The 20837-nt window shown below is 38.2% G+C and overlaps 2 protein-coding genes across 2 annotated transcripts; one reads left to right on the top strand and one right to left on the bottom strand.

Annotated features, from left to right (window-relative positions):
* Positions 1 to 4166: 4166 nt before the first annotated feature.
* Positions 4167 to 5562, bottom strand: GLRG_11894 (glucosyltransferase; the record flags this gene model as incomplete). The annotated part of the gene is made up of 4 exons (XM_008102577.1): positions 4167 to 4752; positions 4827 to 5079; positions 5155 to 5269; positions 5338 to 5562. The coding sequence occupies 4 exons, from the start codon at positions 5560 to 5562 to the stop codon at positions 4167 to 4169; spliced, it is 1179 nt and encodes a 392-aa protein (XP_008100768.1).
* A 2348-nt stretch (positions 5563 to 7910) lies between these two features.
* Positions 7911 to 15606, top strand: GLRG_11893 (KR domain-containing protein; the record flags this gene model as incomplete). The annotated part of the gene is made up of 11 exons (XM_008102576.1): positions 7911 to 8470; positions 8541 to 9063; positions 9160 to 9283; positions 9358 to 9470; positions 9543 to 10440; positions 10502 to 12288; positions 12353 to 12458; positions 12509 to 13371; positions 13441 to 13725; positions 13794 to 14654; positions 14719 to 15606. The coding sequence occupies 11 exons, from the start codon at positions 7911 to 7913 to the stop codon at positions 15604 to 15606; spliced, it is 7008 nt and encodes a 2335-aa protein (XP_008100767.1).
* Positions 15607 to 20837: the final 5231 nt, after the last annotated feature.

The following is a 20837-nucleotide window of genomic DNA, read 5'->3' as shown; positions in this document are numbered from 1 at the left end:
CTATATAGCTATAGAAAGCACCTTTAGGTAAAAACCCCTTTAGTAAGGAGTAATAACTACTAAGGCTAGTAAAAGTTAATAGTATAAAAAAGTATATAGTTAAATAAATTATAAGTTGAAAAGTTAACTAAAAAAGAAATTAGCTATTAGTTAAGTATCTTATTAAATAGAAAAAGTATATACTAGTAAATAATATATAAGAACCTTATAAGAATCTTATACTAAACGCTAGTAATCTTATAAATAAATATAAGAGAAATAACCTTATTAACTAAAGCGTAAAGTATATAAAGAAATAAGACTAAAAGCTAGCGCTAGGGAAATTCCTTAAGAACTATTTACTAACACTACTTAAATTATTATAATCTTTCTTAATAATATAAGGTAATACTTAGCCTTATAATATTATTCTTAATAACACTTTTGTTTTTAGTCTTTTTTTAATAAAAAGAAATAACGCCCTTAATATACAATATACTTATTTTATTAAATTATATAGTAATATAGTAAAAAAAACTTAAATAACTATAAGCTATTAGTAACTAAAAGAAATAGAAAAAGCACTTACTTAAAATAAGTAACTATACCTATCTTACTTATACCTATAGTTAATAGCTAGAGGATATTTTAACTTACTTACTTATAACTACTATTTTCTAATTTTCTTAACTTATTTAACTTATCTAACTTATTACTTTTTTCTTTATAATCTACTATTACCTTTATATTAAAATTTACCTTTATTTTCTATAACGCTAGTAGTAGTTAAAGCTAATTATAAATATAATATATAACCTTATAGTTATACTATTAAGAAAACCTACGACTTTATAAGTAAATTTAACTTACTTAAAGACGTCCTTAATTAAGATACCTTTAACTCTAGTAAATCTATTAATAATAATATTAATAATAATAAGATATTTAAGTATATTAACTACTTTACTTAGGCTAGTGCTACTAGTAATTAGCAGCCTATAAAGAAGTATAGTAGTAGCACTATAAGACCTAGCTTTACCTTTATTAATCTTTTAGCTTAAGATAATAACTAACTAGATATTAGTATAAGTAGTATAAGTAAAGAAGGCTAAAATAATAAGGCTACTATAAAGGACCCTAACTATAGTAATAAAGACGCTAGTAATATAGATCTTAACCTTAACTTTAATAATAATAAAGTAAGTAGTAAAAACTCTAAGGTGTTTAAAGTCCTAACTAAAGAAATTAAACTTCTAGATAATATTTATAATAAGACTAAAAAGGCTAATAAATATATTTAGTAATAAGAAATAGTTAAGTAATAAAAGAAATATAATAAGCTTTATAAATATATTAAGGAATACCTTAATATACTTAATTAAAATAGTATACTATTAACTAAATAAAGCACTATTAAGAAGGCTAAGAATAAAATAGTAAAAAAGGTTACTATAGTAGCTAAGGTAAAAGCACCTATTACCTTATATAAAAATATATTTACTACTAAAAAGTTAATAATCCTTATTAAAAAAAAAGTAATTATATACCTTAATAAAGCCTTTTATAGTAGTAGTAACTAAATACTATATAAAGAGACTAAGGTCTAGGTATAGTGCTTTTATATAAGCTAATAAAGCTTTAATACTAAATAGTTATATACTTCTTTAACCTTAGATAAGTACTTCTAATAGTAAATTATAGCCCTTATAAACACTATCCTTACTAATTATAATAAAAGTAAACTATAGTCTAAAGAACTCCTTAGTCATATAGTATTAATTAGCTTTATATTTTATACTAACTTAAGTAAAGTAATTTTAAGGTTATAAGTACCCTCTTACTTATTTAGTACTTAAACTATATCTTTATATTAGAAATTTAGTATACTTACTATATATAGGGCTAATTATACCTAATTAACTAGCTAGAAGACTAGGTTACTAACCTTACTACTAAAGTTAATAAGTACACTAAGTTAATTTATAAAAATATAAAAAACACTACTACCTTAGTAATAGCTATTAATAAGGCTAAAGTAGCTATAGTAGTATAAAGTAATATTAATAAGGCTATTAGAAAAAGCTTATATATTAAGGCTAAAAAGATTTACTAATAAGTAGCCTAAATTAATAATATTAAAAACTAAATTAATACTATTAAAAATAAAGTTAAGAACCTTAACTATAATATAAATAATTTTAATATTTTTAATAAGTTTAAGGCTAAGGATTTTAAATAGTTATAAAATTAAGTTACTTTACTTATAAAAATACTTTACTTTTAGTAAAAGATATATACTATTACCTAAAGTGTTATTAGTAATATAAGCTTAAGTAGTAAAAGTAATAAGTAATCTTAACTAGTAAAAAAGCTTAGTAGCCTTATAGGCTTATAAACTAAAAAGCACTAGACTAGAGCTATTAACTTAAGTAATAATAATAATAAGTAAATAGTAAGGTTAAGATATAAATAAAAGACCTTAAGATATTAAGCTATAATACTAAGGAGATAAGAAAATAGTAGCTATTACTTTCTTAATTAGCTCTTAAAGTATTTAGTAAAAGAAAATAAGGTCTTTTTAAGGGGGGGCACTTATTATAAAATAAAGTAGTAAGTGCCTATAGTTAGGAGATAAATAAATAGTAAGGACTAAATACCTAATATATATATAATATATTATATATACCTTAAGTATATATCTCTTTAGTAAGTAACTTTTTATAAAAAAAAGGTTAATAATAAATATACCTCTTATTTATTACTTATCTTATCTTATGTTATTTATTTAGCTCCTTATTATTATTTATCTTACTTTACTACTCTCCTATTACACTTTACCTTTACACTATATTACTTTATAATACTACTATAGCCTAGCTTTATCCTATTAGAACTATAATTGCTGCTAGGAAGGCTGTGTTAAATAGCCTTAATCTTAACCCTCTTAAGCCTTACTAGCCCTAGATAAAGTAATTTATAATAAGGAAAGGTGCCTTAGTTAACTAGGCTATAGCTTAAAGAGTATAGTAATAGTGCTAGTAGGCCTTACCTTAAGAGTAAATCTAGGCCTAGATAGAGAGGCTGCTAGCCTATATTAAGGCTATTATTACTCTTAATAGTGGTAATAAATATAAGGAGGGGCGTTATACTAGTAGATATTAATTAGAAGTTCTAGGTAGGTATTATTAAAATGTTAGTAGTAATTTATTTAGGTGTTAACCCCTGTAATTATCCTTATCAACTAACATAGGGTGGTCTTAGCATTTCTAGTATAGTGGTTTAAAACGCACCTCTGTACTATATAGGTATATTAATACTTTTAAGACTTTTGTTTTTATTATGTTTTTAGGCTTTTTAAAGCTAATCTAGATAGCTAAGGCACTAGTAGCTTTTACTTAAATAGAAAGTTACTAGTGTTAGTATATAGTAGGTATGCTCTAGGGAGGTAGGTCACGTAATATTCACGTGACATACCGCCTCACCTGGCAGTATCCCTTCCTTCCCCTACTATAGAGGGTATACTACAACAGGGTGCTATAAGTCTAGATACAATAACACAAGCAATACAACTACATCCTGATTATAAATTAATACGTGATACCTGGGATATCCCTTTGTAGTGATAACCAATAATTACAATCCCTACGATTTGACAATAACAATCCTATAAATAAGTCATAGGCGTCTTACAATCAATTGCCCCATAGGCGTCGTACAATCATGTGATATTGTTATTCCAACAGGGTTAGGGGTAATGTTAGTGTTTAAGGTGGTGGTGCACGCGCACGTACTAACAGTGCGTGCGAAAAAGAGGTATGTAGGAGGGAAGTTGGGGGGGGATCGTCGACTCATGCGATGGAAACACATACTTTTGGATGAGGACATGAGGCAGCCACAAGCGCAAGTCTCGCGTAAGAGCCCGGTCGAGTCGACGACCAACATGTAGCAGCTCGCCTTGTCTGTAGCAGTTTGTAATGCCTGCGTCAAGTTTAGTGAAGTCAGTTATTAACCATCTACAATGCTTTGTAATTCAGAGCCAGGTCACTCATGACATTTGCCACTTCATTAGGAACGAAAAGCCTTTGGCATCATGCAGGAAAACACACCTAGCAAACCAACTATTTCGATCCAGGGTGGCCGGAAGGAATATCGATATCGGTCTTACAGTGCTATACTGTGGACGGGCGCTAGACCAAGGCCAGTTCACTCACTACCTTTTTAGCAGCCCCATACCTCTCCAACCTCAACTCTGCAGCAAGCAGCTCAGCATTTGCCTTTAATACTGACCCCTCTGGTCCCTTCATCCGCGAAACTATGTCCTCGATCTCGCGCCTTATACTCTCATCAGTGCCAGTTATCCTAGGACCTCCTCTCATAGGCTTTTCTTTGGCGCTACCCGTCCTGATCTGCATGAACTCGAACGCCACAGGCTTATCCCTGGTCGAAAGCATAGCCACGTTAATGGCATTATCGCCCGGGGCCAATGGCCATCCAAATAGTGGGATGCCCTGAACCAAACTCTCGACTGCCGAATTGAAGCCTCCATGTGCAACTAACCAGCCAACAGCAGGGTGTTGAAGCACGGCCAATTGATCGACCCATGTCTCGCAAACAAACCCGATTCCGCCAGCGCGAATACGAGCGAGGTCAGTAGCATACCCCTTTGCATTCACAAGCAGTCCACCAAGAACCAGGACAAACGGGTATCCAATCTTCTCGAGGGTGGATGTCAGGATCCACAAAGCGCTGAGGTTGGTGGGGAATACGATGGAGCTATCCAACAGGTTAGATGGACCGACCGATACCTCGTAGTGGTGCTTCTTGGAGACAAGGAAAGTCCAACTGACCCAAAAGATATCAAAATCACGCTTCCACTGTCATTGCCATCAAGAAACATGCGTAGTTTCTCGTCGTGGATGACCGGTTGCTCGGTATTCTTCAACCACCCGCGTGGTGGAATCTGAATGCCCACAGGGTACACGGCTGCAAATTTCTTGCATGCAGTCAGCGTTTCGCCTTCCAGTGCAACGGCCGAAGCGCATATTATAGCGTCTGTGGATTTTACGAGGCTGGTGGTCTCTTGTAGTACTCCAGAGACGACTGTTGATATTGTCAGCAAAGAAAAGCCCCTTACCCCTAATAGCTGCTAAACAAAGAGCGATTGGGGAGCCCAACCTGAACGCATGGGTACTTCGCCAAATTCTCGTTCGTAGTCGTACATATCCTTCAGTCCGGGGATGGAAATGGTCATCCCAATCAACTTATCCGTTCCGTTCTTTGCGGTGCAGACCTTGTCGTTCCTTGATTAGGGTACCAATCATACACCCTCTCAAAAGTGGACGAAATTGTGACACATACCGCCTCCGCTATTTCACCTCTATCTCTCCCCATACGAAGAGTTTCATCCATGTAATACTTGTCGACGGTCGCCTCCCAGTCGCTGAAACCCCCCTTATTCGAAGGTGCGAGGTACGAATAAAGACGTGCTGCACTGCCTGGCCAGTACATGAAAGTCTTGCATTCAAGGCCAACAATTTGCTTGGCCACAGGCAGCGTGGGAAGCGGACCAGTATGGTCCAGCATCAGCGCAGTGGGTCTAGGCCATGCGCACCCGGAGTCATCGCATAGCTTTTGAAGAGTCTCTATCCAACACTGGGAAAGTTGGGAGACGATGTGTGTCACAGGATTTTCCTGAGAGTTCTTGAAGATGCTAGACGGCTCGCCATCAATATTGTGACGTTAATTTATCAAACGGTCAGCTCTATGAGCTTGCATTCTCTACTTACTCAGTATTGCCGCACGTCACAATACGAAAGCGGTCGTGTGGCATATCGAGATAACGAGTGAAATCTATTACATCAGGCCTTCTGATTAGTGATGTGTGGGGTCTTAACACTCAACTCCAAAAGTCGCGATTGTTGAAGAGTAAAGTGTGTGCAGATCCTTCCACATACCAACAGATTGGTGAGTGACATATGTCACGACTAAGGCGGGATTCACTCGTAGCATTTCGAGAATCAGAGACATCGAACTGGTAATGTGCCCCCATATCGGGAATACATACCAAGCATGATGCTGCTGAGAATTCGTCATCTTTCGACGTGTTCTGTGGATATTACGCTATGTCTACTAGCAATGCTGATGTGTGTATAAAGAGGCGGAGAGCATAGGCCAACCAACACTCTTCAAGTCTGCGCAAGAGAAACTAACACTCTACTGTGTATTTTAAGCGAGCTTGCAATTCTTACAAAATAGGTGTATCACGATGTGCGGCTCATAATCGCACATAACTAGGTATATAATAAGTCGAAAGGATGCCATCTTCGACCCGGTGTAGCACTCGGAATGTTTCCCCAAGATCTTAACAGTCAGGGTTAGCGAAGTCTGATGTCCGAAGAACTGCTTCTTGGATAATCCACCCGACCACCCGTGAAGATACCAAACTAGGGGTGGGAACTAGCCAAAAGTATCGGGCGATGCGGCACCCCGTGTTTCATCATTTGTGCTTTAACCTTTGGATCTATCTATCACCGGTTCCCAGTTTTTATCACTCCATCAACTCTACTCTGTCCACACTCCTCCGCTGCAAACTCGTTGATTTGTCCCTGGAGAGGCAACAAGGCAGAGAGAGGTCTGTGGATGCAAAGAGAAACACCACAAATTCACAGTAAAGTTGCAACAACAGTGAACTTTACTGAGCCCCATCTCTGTGCATCCCTACTGCAATGGCATCGTCTTCTTAACTAAAAGTATAGTCACCTAGGTTTTGGAGTCTCAGTCTTCCAAGCAATGTTCTAAAGTTTTACATCGCTTACCTGCTAGTTGCTACTAACAAACTATAGCGAGGCTTGATCTTAAAGATGGAAATTCTGATTTCAGAAATGGGTGTATGACTCCTCATAGATGTATAAGCATTCTAATTGTTTTTTAGCCTCACGATGTTACAGATAAACTCTACAGCAGCGGGCATTACGTATATAGGTGTTTGTTTAATATATAGACTGCGAAGTATAATGGTCAGGAGAGACTTTGAAGCATTAAGGCACTGACCTACACGAGAATTAATTTTTAAGACAGTTAGCAATCTAGACTTTCTAGAAATTGTAATTATATGTATATATCGTGAAAGAATATAGAATACCGCGGCAATGGCAGATTCGCTCCTAGTGACCGAAGATTATTAGATATGCAGTTATTGAATCTACCCCGCAAAACTAGCTTTCGACTTTTAGTTGAAATGACAAACTAGGTTTTAACAGCAAGCTGATGTGAACTAGCTCTGAGCTCCGAGATCTAGCTCCAGATGGTTGAGGTTAGAACCAGAAGGTTATGTGGGTCATAACTTAGATAGCATTTTGCTCAACTTATTAACTTTACCCTAACACTTCACTCCTGGTTCTTTGATGTTTCTCACGAGAGAGGCGGTTTGCTTTATGTCGGTTGTGTTTAGACGGTTCAGTGTTTGATATCTAACGAAGGTGATGAATCGATTCCTGAAGACAAATTAGTTTTAACTAGCTCTGCCACTTAGCCCCTGCAGATGATTTCAAAATGTAGATTTAGAAGCTTGCGTGGGTTGCAACCTAGTTGAGTCTCAACAATTCGCTTCCAGGGAATAACTTGGGAGCCTTAGGGGAGTATATTTACGAGAGTGATGTTATGGAAGGACAAAGTAGCCTATGAGGGCAGATAGTTCCGAAGGCCTCACCTAACTAAATCGGGCCTGTCTTTGCATACGGGTCACCAGTAGAATTGGCAAACTGGCCGTTTCATGGCGTGTCAATCACATTTCGTTGACTGGGCATAAATAGCCATGCCATGTTGACTACTGGAATTAAATTAGGTCGCCAGTCGTTTTGGATATATCTTCTTACTGAGATTTACATATCTGAGCGTAAAAGTCCATCAATATTCAGCCTCCGAGTAACATCATGGCAACTCACAAGCCATCCAACGATATGGAAACGAGCGATGGTTGTCATAATATGGTCACCTTGGATGATGACCCCGTCGTCATCTGTGGCATGGCCATGAGACTTCCCGGGGGCGTAAGCAACTCAGAACAACTCTGGGAGCTACTTTTGCAAAAGCGTTGTGCATCCATTCCGATCCCCGGCAGCCGATTCAACGTGGAAGGATATTATAGTCGGCACCCGCGACCAGGAACAATGCATTTCGAGAAGGCCTACATCCTAGACCATGTCGATTTGGATCGTTTCGATACATGCCACTTTCCATTCAGTCGGAAAGAAGTCGAACAGATGGATCCAGCTCAGCGATTGCTCTTGGAGATCACGTGGGAGTGCCTTGAGAACGCTGGGGAGGTGAATTGGCAGGGCAAAGCTGTTGGTTGTTATGTGGGCTCTTTTGCAGAGGATTGGACCACTGAAATGGAACGTGACACACAATACTTTGATCATTACCCCGCTGGAAAATGGGATTTTATGCTGTCCAATAGAATTTCATATGTGTACGACTTCCGAGGCCCTAGGTGAGTAAAAGCGTCTGGTACTTATAACGTGTGGCGCATGACAAGATCCTGACGCATGAACTCATCTTAGTATGACCATCAGGACCGGGTGCTCCGGGACATTGGTAGCTCTGAACCTAGCTGAACAGGCTGTCAAGTCCGGCGAGTGTTCTTCTGCCATCATCGCTGGTTGTAGCATGTTTTTGTCAGGCCCCATTGCCACCAAGGGTTCATTTGGCACTGTGGGCGCTACGGTCTCTCCGCAGGGCATTTGCAAGACGTTTGACGCTGACTGTGACGGGCTTGGGCGCGGCGAGGCAGTCAACGCCATCTATGTCAAAAGGCTTTCTCATGCGGTGCGAGATGGAAATCCCATCCGCGCTATCATTCGATCCACAGCTACTCAGCATGATGGCTCTGGATCCGGCATGTTGATACCCAATGGACACGCGCAGGAATCTCTCATTCGACACACTTATGATATTGCTGGCATTAGAGACTTCTCTAAGACTGCATTTTTCGAATGTCACGGCACAGGGACAATTGTGGGAGATCCCATCGAGGTTGCGGCCGTCGAAAGGATATTCGGGGAACACGGCATACTCATCGGTAGCGTAAGTCCAATGACATAGTAGAAGCTCACCTTGTTCCCTGGTTTCTGCTTTACCCTAGAGGGCCCTGCTAATATAATTCGACGATTCCGCCTTTAGGCCAAGCCCAACTTCGGGCACTCGGAGGGCGCCGCTGCCTTGACCAGCATTATCAAGGCGACTCTCATGCTTGAGCGAGAAACCATTGTACCGAATGCCAACTTTGAGAAGCCCAATCCAAATAGTGAGCATTTCCACGGCGCATCTTATCAAAGATATTGTTTGTCAAATACCATCTACTGATACACAAACGTATAGTTTCTTGGGCCAACGGCCTGATCAAGGTTCCGACGAAGGTACAACCTTTTCCTGTGGACAGGTGTAAGAGAATCAGTGTTAATGCTTTTGGTATGGGTGGCACCAACACACATGTTAGTCTACTCCGGCTACCCCTAGATTTGGACGGACTGCTTCGCAATGGAAACTGACAGCTTCTGGCTCAGGTCATTTTGGAAGCCTATGAAAACAAAGATAGCCATATCAACACCACTAGCTCGGAAGAGTCCCATTTACTATTGTTATCGGCATCAAACCCAAAATCTCTTGAGCTACTACAACAGGCCTATATGCAATATATTCGGGAAAGGTCGCCCAACACGGCGGATCTGGCTTACACACTGGGGATCCGGCGATCCAAGATGGCTTATCGGTCTTTCATTATTGCCAACAACAAGAGTCAAAGCGCAGAACCAGAAAATTGTGGTCATGTTGTTAAGCCAAAGACAAGACAGGTCGTCTTTGTCTTCAACGGCCAGGGGACACATTGGGCCACAATGGGCAAGGTTTTGGTTGAAACCAGTCCGATATTCCTCAAATGCATTCGGAGATTAGACACGGCGCTCAGAAACCAACTACCACAACATCTCAGGCCTTCTTGGACCATCGAGGCCGAGTTAGTCAAGGACAAGGCTCAAAGCCGTTTTGAGGATTCTGAATACGCACAAACCTGTTGCACTGCCGTTCAGATCGGCATCACGGATGTTCTTCGGAGTTGGTCCGTTCTCCCTGACGCTATCAGTGGTCATTCGAGTGGAGAGATCGCAGGGGCCTATGCTGCGGGCGTTCTAACTGCAGAGACGGCTATTATTATAGCGTACTTTCGAGGCACAGTTCCTAAGCGTACCGGAATTGCGGAGCAAAAAGGCACCATGGCAGCCGTGATGCTCGGCTCTGATAAGATAGCCAACTATTTGGTTGATGGAGTCGTTGTCGGTTGTGAGAACAGCCAGTCTAGGACCACAATTTCTGGTGATCAGTCGGCAGTTGAAGCTACTGTTGGCAAAGTTAAGGCCGACGGTATCTTGGCCAAGACCCTCAATATCGGCTTTGCCTACCACTCACGTAAGTGCGATGTACCCAATTTCCCCTAACACACAACCCTGAGGTGCTGACAATTTCGCAGCTCATATGCTGCCATGTGGCCCAGAGTATGAAAAGGCAATCCGCCCCTTCGTACAATCAACTTCGACCGCGGCTCCAGTGCCATTCTTCTCTAGCGTCACAGGAGGACGCGTCGCTGATCCCACTGTTCTTGCTGATGCCAAATACTGGCATCAAAGTCTGGTTCAGCCCGTTCGATTTCATAATGCTCTGAGAGGCCTACTGGAGTCACTGGGATCTAATCGAAGCCAGGCCGCTCACCCAGTGATAGTGGAAATTGGCGCCCGCCCGGCTCTCCAAGGCCCCATTAAAGAGATCTTGGGCGATTTCCCTGACATGACTGCGTCCTGGGTACCGACACTAGAGCCGAAGAGCAACGACGGTAGCTTGCTTAGAGTTGCTGGGAGGCTATTCTGCGAGCATGTCAACATGGACTACAGCGCCTTTACACCTCCAGGCAGGACTCTTGCGGATGTGCCTCCGTATACATGGGCTCACGACGAGTCTTTCACAGCAGAGCACCGCTTGATGAAGGCCTACCAGGAAAGCAAATTTCCTATGCACGATCTTCTTGGCCGTCGTGTGTTTGAAACAAGCGCTTTAGAGCCGGCCTGGCGTAAGGTGCTGAACATTCAAGATGTTCCTTGGTTGGCTGATCATGTCATCGACGGTCTTTGCATCTTTCCCTTTACGGGATACCTTTCGATAGCAGAAGAAGCTCTACGCCAGGTCACACCAGGTGGAGTTTTGGACTCCTTTGAGGCCAGAGACTTCATCGTGACTAAGCCCTTGCAATTGGATCCTGGCACGCCAGTCGAGATCCATACCAGGTTGAGACGTCTCGGCGATGGGGATGCAACCTCCTACAGCGTTCAAATCACATCCTGGAAGAACAACATATGGACAGAGCAGTGCCACGCTCTGATACGGGCAGGTCCGTTTCCCCATCGGCCTCTAAGGAATATCAAGAGAAGCGTATTTCCGCGCGCGATATCTTCAAAGTTCTGGTACGATTCCGTGCAGCGTCGAGGCTACACATACGGTCTCACATTTCGAGGCATTGACAATATCACGGCGAGCCCCTCTGAGATGGCAGCAACAGCCTGCGTACATTCTTTGAACAATGAACCTACGGGACATTATCTCATCCATCCATCAGCAACCGACCAGTGCATGCAAATGATGGGTATAGCGTATTGCCATGGTCTGCCTCGACATGCCAAGTACGGATACAGGCCTACATCTGTCAGACATATCTTTATCTGTCGCCACGAAAGCAACATGAGTTTCTGGGCTACGGGAACAGCAGAAGTGTCAACTCTGGACGGGAAGCTCTCGGGGACAGTTTGTGCTTACACGAACGATGGGCGGGAGCTCATGACTATGAGCGGCATTGAGGCGACTCCGACAGTTAATCATGTCAAGTCCACTGTTGAAATGCCTCTGTTGAGTACAGTAAAGTGGCATGACTCGGCAACGTTTTACCCATTTCATGAGGTTCAAGGGACTTCGGAAGAGTACCTAGCAAAGGTTATGAGCGTTCTCACGCACACAAATCCACAGCTGAGGATCCTGGAAATTGGTCCAGGCTCAGACACAACGACGACCGAATGGCTTTTGAAGCATCTCCGGCCAACCAAAGGTCGCCAAATGTTTTCTGAGTACCAATACGCAGGCTTGTCCTCAGAAGGATGTGAAAAGGCGAAAGAATCTTTGGGAGACGTCGATGGCCTCGAAGTCAAATCCTGGCCATCGGTGGCCAACGACTCGTCAAACATCCATGGCTATGATGTTATTATCAGCAACAATGTGAGTAACACTAGATGGGACAACCAGCCGGTCTCTCATACGCATCGCTGACCCCAGTCACTAGGCGTCCCAAGGTTTGACAGAGAAGCTTGAGGAGTACCTCACTTTGGTGAAAACTTTGCTTCGACCGACCGGGGCTGGTGTGCTCATCCTGTTTGAGATACTCCAAGGTAAGGTTGGAACCTCGGAGAAGACAGAGAAATACTAACGGGCACAACAGACGACGAAGGAGTAGCCTTTACCAAAGAGTCCGAGCCCAAGGAATCGCATATTCTGTCAGCACTCAGTCACGCCGGTTTTGACCTATCCTGGAAAAACGAAAGTGACAGGCTTAGATCGCCGCTAACTTTACGACCCTTGCTGGCTGACGTCCCTCAGCACATCCACATCATCGAGCCCAATGAGAAATACATGCTTGTCGAACAGTTCAAGTCGGACCTATCAACCACTTCAATCACGTTTCAGAAAACCGCCATGGACAACATCCCCCCCGGAAAAGATCCTTTGGTATTCTTTCTAGATCTGGCTGGCCCGTACCCCTACAACTTATCCAACAGCCCCGAGGCCTTTGTAGTTTTCATGAGCTTTATCGAGCTCTTGCTCAAGTCACAACGCCCGATGGTTTGGATAACATCCCCCTGTCACCAGGGAGACTGCAAAGACGCACGTTACGCTATGATCCATGGCTTTGCGCGTACATTGCATCACGAGGTGAAAGACGACATTACTGTGATCGAGGTAGACACCAAGGCAGGCGATCCAAAGATTATCAGCAAGGCTCTGTTACGAATTCTCAGGAGCTTGCCGCACAGACGCTTCGGTGATGTCTTTGGGCCTCCAGATGCCGAAATAGCCATCGTTCAAGGCGATTCCTTCAAGGTACCGAGGTTGCAATGGACTACAACAGAAGAAGAGCTTTCTCTCTGCGCGTCACAGGGGTCTGGGTCAAAGTCGTTCGCAAAACTTGCCCTTGGAAAGCCTCAGGATGTCAGCTCTTTGCAATGGGTAAACTATCCACTGCCTGACGCTGTCGGCCCAGATGAGATCAGGGTTGAGGTAGAAGTGGCATCGGTTAGCAAACATGTAAGTTTACAGCTCATCAACCTCCATTTCATACCCGTGTACTCGCCGGCTAAGCGACTCTTCTGGTAGGACTTGACCTTGGCCAGGGCCACCATCGATACCAGGTTCTTATCTTTAGGCCAAGAGGGTGCTGGCATCGTCAAAGAGGTGGGCAGTGGCGTGCAAGACTTCCACGTTGGAGATAGGGTTGCCTTTCTGGCAAATGGCGCTGTTGCGAGCCACCTGGACATCGCATCCGCGAACTGTCTTCGTCTTTCCGACGACGAATCACTTGAGGATGCCGCTTCCTTGCCCCTTGCTCGCGTGACTGCCTACCTATGCGTTGTGGAATTTGGGAAAATTGAGAAAGGAGCGGTAAGTGAGGTCGTGTGCGATGATCCAACACCGCTGGTTCTGGCTGCTAACCAAGGCTTGACTTAAAGACTATCCTCTTACCATTCGTCAAGAGTCTTGCATTTCTGGCGACTGTGCAGCAACTAAAGATGATTGAGGCAAACTTGTACTTCACTATCCAGTCATCTTCCCACAGGTCCCTTCTCGAGAACGGCCTTCAGATCCCCTCCCCTTTTATTCTGTCTGATGGGGATTTGGAGAATGGCCCTCTAAGCAACCTGCGGGCTGACTACATCATCGCTTTTGGGGGCCAAGAGTCACGCAACTTGCTGTTACGCTGTCTATCCTCATCCGGCACATTCCTGGACGTGTTGTCAGAGCCACCTCATTCGGTAAAGGAAGCAGCACCGCCCCTTCAGGGTTCCCAGGCCTACCGCCTCGTCCAGGTTCACCAATTACTACAAGCCGAGCCTCAGCTGATAGCAAAAGCTTTGCACGAGTCGCAGGGTTATAAGCTACCATTTGCTAGCGGCAAAACCTTTGAAGCCGAACAGCATCGTGAAGCACTCCAAGCCACTTCTTTTGACTTCGGCCATGCGGTTCTCAGGCTCCCAACCGAAAAAACGCGTAAGCAGCTCCCGATGTCAGGATTAGCGACGGGGCTCTGCTTCCGGCCTGATGCGTCTTATATCCTTGTTGGAGGTCTTGGCGGACTGGGCCGCACTGTCGCAACGTGGATGGTGGAAAAAGGAGCCAAAGAACTTATATTCCTCTCACGCTCGGCCGGAGAGGGTCCGGACACCTCGGCTTTCCTGGGCGAGCTGCGCAGTCAAGGCTGTGATGTGAAGACAGTGGCAGGCAGCGTCGTCAACCCAGAGGACCTAATCCGAACCATTAGAGCGGCAGGAAAACCCATCGCTGGTGTTTTCCAAATGTCTATGGTGTTAGGCGTATGTACCCTCCCTTCCCCGAAGATCAGTTCCAAATGCAGGCCAATACTAAAAATCAGAGCAGGACCGCGCTTTATCGAAAATGACTTTGCAGTTCTGGGTGGAAAGCATCGCGGCAAAGGTAGATGGCACTCTCCGACTCCACGAGGCACTCTTGGACCATGACCTTGATTTTTTCGTCATGTTTTCTTCTTTGAGTGGCATTGTCGGCCAAATTGGCCAACTCAGCTACAACGCCGCAAACACATTTCTGGATGGTTTCGCACATTATCGACATGGCATGGGGCTAGCCGCCTCCGTAGTTGACATTGGTGTCATGGGAGATGTCGGCGTTGCCGCTCGGATGGACGGCATAGTTCGCAAAGCCGAGGCTGACGGGTGCTGCATCCTGAACGAGCAAGACCTTCTAGGTGCTCTTGAAACCAGTATTCTGCATTCTCGGCCCCAAGGGTCAAGCAACAACAAAGGGGACAAGACTCAAATTGTCCTCGGTCTTTGGACCAAGCGACCTATCGCGGACCCATCCACCCATGTGCTCTGGAAACGAGATGCCCGGATGGGTGGGGCCCATACTTATAACAATGAGCGCCACGTGAGCAAAGACTTGCAACAAGAGGATACTCTTGAAACTATTGTCCGCATTGCCAGAACAGATCCAGGTCAGCTGCGCAAGAGGGCAACTGTTGACCTTATCACAAAGGTTCTGATTGATGTCCTGTCGGAGTCACTCGCTCGCCCAGGCATCGAGCTTCGCCCTTCTACAATCCTTGACGAGCTTGGACTGGATTCGCTAAACACCAGTCAGCTGAGAGACTGGATCACTCAATACTTATTTGTGGACTTACCCTTCCACGAAATCATTAGGTCCGAGACTGTGCAAGACCTGGCTGACAAGGTTTCGGAGCTGATGGACGCTGAGTTTGTCATGGGCAGGCAGCATGGGAACGGGTAACGCAAATTCCCTAGCTGTTATTATCAACTTAGGTTGGGTAGCCGAAGCTCCTGGAAATATATTGCCAAGTACTCATGACAGCTGAAATTGATCATACACATTCTTGTCTCGCTCCACGCCAGCCATGCCCCCCCACCACCCGCGGCCGCATCCAGGTCTCGCGGGGCCCCTAGTCTGCATTGCCCGTGGTTCCCGTGGTCAGATAGGGCCGGACGGGTAAGACCCCACCCTACAACTCGGGCCACCCCCAAAGTCGGGCCAGGCAAAATCACACCAAATTCTAGCCAAATTCACACTAAATTCACAGATTTAGCAATTTTTTAAAAATCAGATATAAGTCCAAAAGCGATAGAATTTTAAATAGAGTTTATTTTATAGTTAATATATAGTATTAAAATTCTATATTAATTCTATATCTAGATTTACTTACTTTACTTTATCTACTCTTATAAATAAAGGCTTTTATATAAGTAGCTATAAAGAGCTAAAAAAGAATTATAGTAAATTTAATTTACTATATATTAGTCTTATTAGAAACCACTATTCTACTTCTAATATTTTTTATTATATAGTTAAGATAGTAAAAAATAGTTAAGTTAGAACACTTATCTCTTATTACTTTCTTATCTAGGGGTGGCCTAACTTTATAGGTAGCCTAAGTTATAGAGTAGGGTCTTAGTAGTTACTAGGCAGACATATCTATAGGGCAGCCTACAGTCCCTAAAGTAATACACTTTAATTAACAATTATTTATATTAAATAATAGATATATTTAAATATTCTAATTAGTTAAATAACTATATACAGGTCTACTATATCCTCTTTGTTTTTCTAGAGTTAATCTAACTACCTACCTATTTACCTACCTATCTATATATAATAATAATAATAACCTATTATTAAAGTAGGTAAATTAGCTATATACGTATAGGCGTAATATAAGGTAATTAGTTATAAATACACTAGTTATTTCTTCAATAGATTTCTCTACCTAAAATAAGAAAAAATAATAATCTATATATTTATCTCTTAGAAAAGAGTTATTAAATTATAAGGATTATAATAGTTAATTAATTAATTCTATTATATATTATATAGCTATAGTAAAATCCTATAAAAATAGGAAAATCCCTCTATTTCTTAGTTAGGAAATCCTAGGCTAATCTTAGTAATATTACTAGTAAAATTACTATTAAAGTAAGATAATTTTACTACTTATTCCCTAGTAATTTACTATAAGGTAACTATATATTTACTAGTAAATTTATATATAATTCTACTATATTTAATACACCCCCTTAGTACTAGTAACATAATTAATTACTATAAAGCTTATACTAAATATCCTCTATATATAGCCTATTTACTTATTAATTATCTTTTAATATCTTATACTTTTTTTTCTTTATTTAGTAGTAAAGCTTTACTTTATTATTAACTAATTCTTATTATTAGTTTACTTTAAGGTATATATATTAGTTACTTATATTTAATTAAGCTATAAATATAGTAAATTATAGTATACTAAGCGTCTTTATTAATCTATTAGCTGTTAATTTAGTAGACTTTTTATATTTAATAGTAATTTAATTTACTACTACTTCTTAATATAGCTAGTAGTTATAAATATTTATATACTATAGCCTTATTTATAATTAAATAAGCTTCTTAGTAATAAGCTTAATAGTCTAGGTATTATTATAACTAATATAAATAGTTAGTAACTATTTAGTAGCTACTTACTTATTAAGTAATAATTTATTTTTTAGTTAAGTTAATAGTTTAATACCTAGTATAGTAGTTAATCTATTAGTAAAAAGTACCTCTTTTATAATAAATAATAGTATTAGTAATTTAGCTTTAGTAGTTAATATTATTACTATATTTTACTTATTAGCTTACTAAGAGATAAGCACTTTAAATAGCTTTAGTATATATACTTATAAGCTATAATAGTCTAGTAAGTTATTAGTAAATAATATATCTAAAGTAACCTCTAATATATTATCTTTACTACTTAATATTACTTTATATTTAAAGTAAAAGGATTATATTTAATAAAAATATCTAAGTATATAACTTATAGCCTTTTAGTAGTTTAGATTTAGATACTAGTTTAAGTAAGTAAGTTAGTTAGCTATAAAGATAATATCTAGCTAAGTTATTACTATTATATAAATAATTATTTTTACTTTCTTTTATATTAATTAAACCTCTTATTATAAGGCTATATATTTACTAAGTAGTAGCTTAGCTTTTATTATAAGTAATAACTTATTATATTATCTATTAATAAGTAATAGTTTAGTTACTTTATTATATTATACTACTTATAAAAGCTAGAAATAGTAGTTACTTTAGTTATAAATTACCTTAAGGCTAAAGAACTATTATAGTAGACTTCTATCTTTAAGGTAGTATTATTACTAAAAGGCTACTATTTTATTACTTACTTATACTTTACTTATATAGTAATAGCCTAGTATATAGTTATTAATATAAAACAATAATATAATATAACTCTTTTTTTAATAGTAACTCCTACTAGGCACTTAGTAAAAGCCTTATATAGTAAGTCTTTTTTTAAAGTACTTTTACTATAGTAAAAGTAATTACTAAAGCCTATATAGCACTTTTAGTAGCTAGAGAATCTAGCTAGTAATTTAGTAGCCTAGAGATATCTTTATAAATACTACCTTATTAATAATAATATAAATAAATATATTTACTATATTATATTAAAGTAGTTTTAAGTTAAGGTAAGTAGTTATTATACTATAAATTATATAGCCTAGAAGAGCCTATATAATTACTAGCCTACTTAAAAGCACACGCTAGTAGCTATATATAGCTTTATAGACCTTTTTTTTCTTTATCTTTTATATATTTAGACCTATAATATAAAAGCTTTTTAGCTAATTAAAGGTCTAAGAAGATTACTATCTTCTCTACCTTCTTTTTTTCTTAATAAATTATAATAAATAGTAGTATAACTAAGTAAGTAGTAGTAATCTACTAGCCTACCTATTACTAAAGCTTACTACTATACTTATTAATCCTAAAAAGTAGGTATAGTAATAACGCCTTTTTACTTTACTTTATAATAATTACACCTTAAATCTTAACTAGTAGTAGCCTCTAGTAAATCTACCTCTACTAAGGAGAGCTACTTCCTTTATAAGGAAAATAGTTACTTTTTTACTACTTTTTTCTTAAAAAAAGAGAGGCTAGCCTTAGTAGTAAGTATAGCTTTTAGAAGAGCCTTACTTTATAAAATATATATTAACTTTATTTTTTCTAACTATAAGTCTATATACTTAAAAAAAAAGTTAATATATACTTATAACTACTAGAAAGTTAGCTAGTTAAAAGAGGTAAAAAAGTAGCCTTAAATTTTTTAGTAGTAATAGTTTATTTTAGTAGTAACTAGGTCTACTTTATAAAAGAAAGTACTAACCTTAGTAGTAGCTACTATAGTAATAATAGTTATAGTAAAGTAAGTAGCTATAAAAGTAGTTACTATAGTAAAAGTAACTATAGTAGTAAGCTAAATAAAGATAATTTAATTACTAATTAGCTAGTAACTAACTAAAGTAATAAAGAAAATAAAAGCTAAAGTAAAGGCTATAATAAAAATAAAGACTAAAGTAAAGGCTATAATAAAGGCTAAAATAAAGGTAATAGTAATAGTAATAGTAGTTACTAAAGGTAGTAAGGACTTTTTTTAATAAGTAGTAATTATTATACTATAAATTATAAGGCCTAAAAAAGCCTATATAACTTACTAGCCTACTTAAAAGTATATACTAGCTAGCTATATATAGCTTTAAACTTTTTTATTTTTTATTTTTTATATATTTAGACCTATAATATAAAAGCTTTTTAGCTAAGTAAAGGTCTAAAAAGATTACTATTTTCCTTACTTTTTTTTAATAAATTATAATAATAGCTACTTTTATTATATTAAATACTTTTATAGCTACTTACTTTATTATAGTTATTATTACTATAGTAGCTACTATTAAGTTTAATACTTTTTTTTATAAAGTAAGCTTAGTTATTACTAAAATAAACTATTATTACTAAAGGATTTAAAGCTAATTTCTTACTTTTTTTAACTAGCTAACTTTCTAGTAGTTATAAGTATATATTAACTTTTCTTTTAAGTATATAGACTTATAGTTAAAAAAAATAAAGTTAATATATATTTTATAAAGTAAAGCTTTTCTAAAAGCTAGACTTACTACTAGGGCTAGCCTTTTTTTCTTTAAGAAAAAGGTAGTAAAAAAGTAACTATTTTCCTTATAAAGAAAATAGCTTTTCTTAGTAAAAGCAGATTTACTATAGGCTACTACTAGTTAAGATTTAAGGTCTAATTATTATAAAGTAAAGTAAGAAAGTGTTATTACTATACTTATTTTTTAAAATTAATAAGTATAGTAACTTACTTAGAACTTATAATAAGACTAATAAATAGATAAAAAGCTTTTTAATTTAAGTTTATACTTATTAGACCTTTTATACTACTAACTTTAGAAGTAAGACTAAATAAGTTATCTATATAAGAACTTTTTAATAAAGAAAAGTACTTTTTTAGTATAAACCTTACTTAAAAGAATTTCTTAAGTATAATAGTAACCTTATTATATACTTCTATAAGATATAAAATATCTTTAGAAGTATAACTAGCTTTATAAAGGCCTTATAGTTACTATTTTAAGATCCTAATAAGAAGTAATAAGCTAAGTAAGACCTAGCTAGTTTATAATAAACTAAGTTAACCTCTTACTATATACCTAAATCCTAATAATTAGCTACTTAACTTAATATTACTTAAGAATTACTAATTTTTACTTTTTACTAAAGACTTAAGGATAATATTAAGAATAAACTTTATAAGATTATTAACTTACTTAAGGACTTCTTATTTTATATTAAACTTACTATTAAAATTAATATATAACTCTTTAAGTAATATAAGAAATAAGAAAAAACTTAATAACTTAGTACTAATATAAGTAAAAAGTATACCTAAGGACTTAAGTAACTATACTAATAAAATAAGAAATAAAACTACTAGTAGTAATTATATAATAGTTACTTAAGTACTACTTATAGATAATATATAAGACCTATAGATATTAGTATTACTAAGAAATAAGATTAGTAACTAGTATTAAGACGCTAGTATAATTAAGTGTTATAACTATAAAAAGATAAGACACTTTATA

Source organism: Colletotrichum graminicola (assembly GCF_000149035.1).
Source record: "Colletotrichum graminicola M1.001 genomic scaffold supercont1.175, whole genome shotgun sequence".
NCBI lineage: Eukaryota > Fungi > Ascomycota > Sordariomycetes > Glomerellales > Glomerellaceae > Colletotrichum > Colletotrichum graminicola.
Note: the sequence above shows the minus strand (reverse complement) of the source record. Positions and strands in the feature narration are given on the sequence as shown.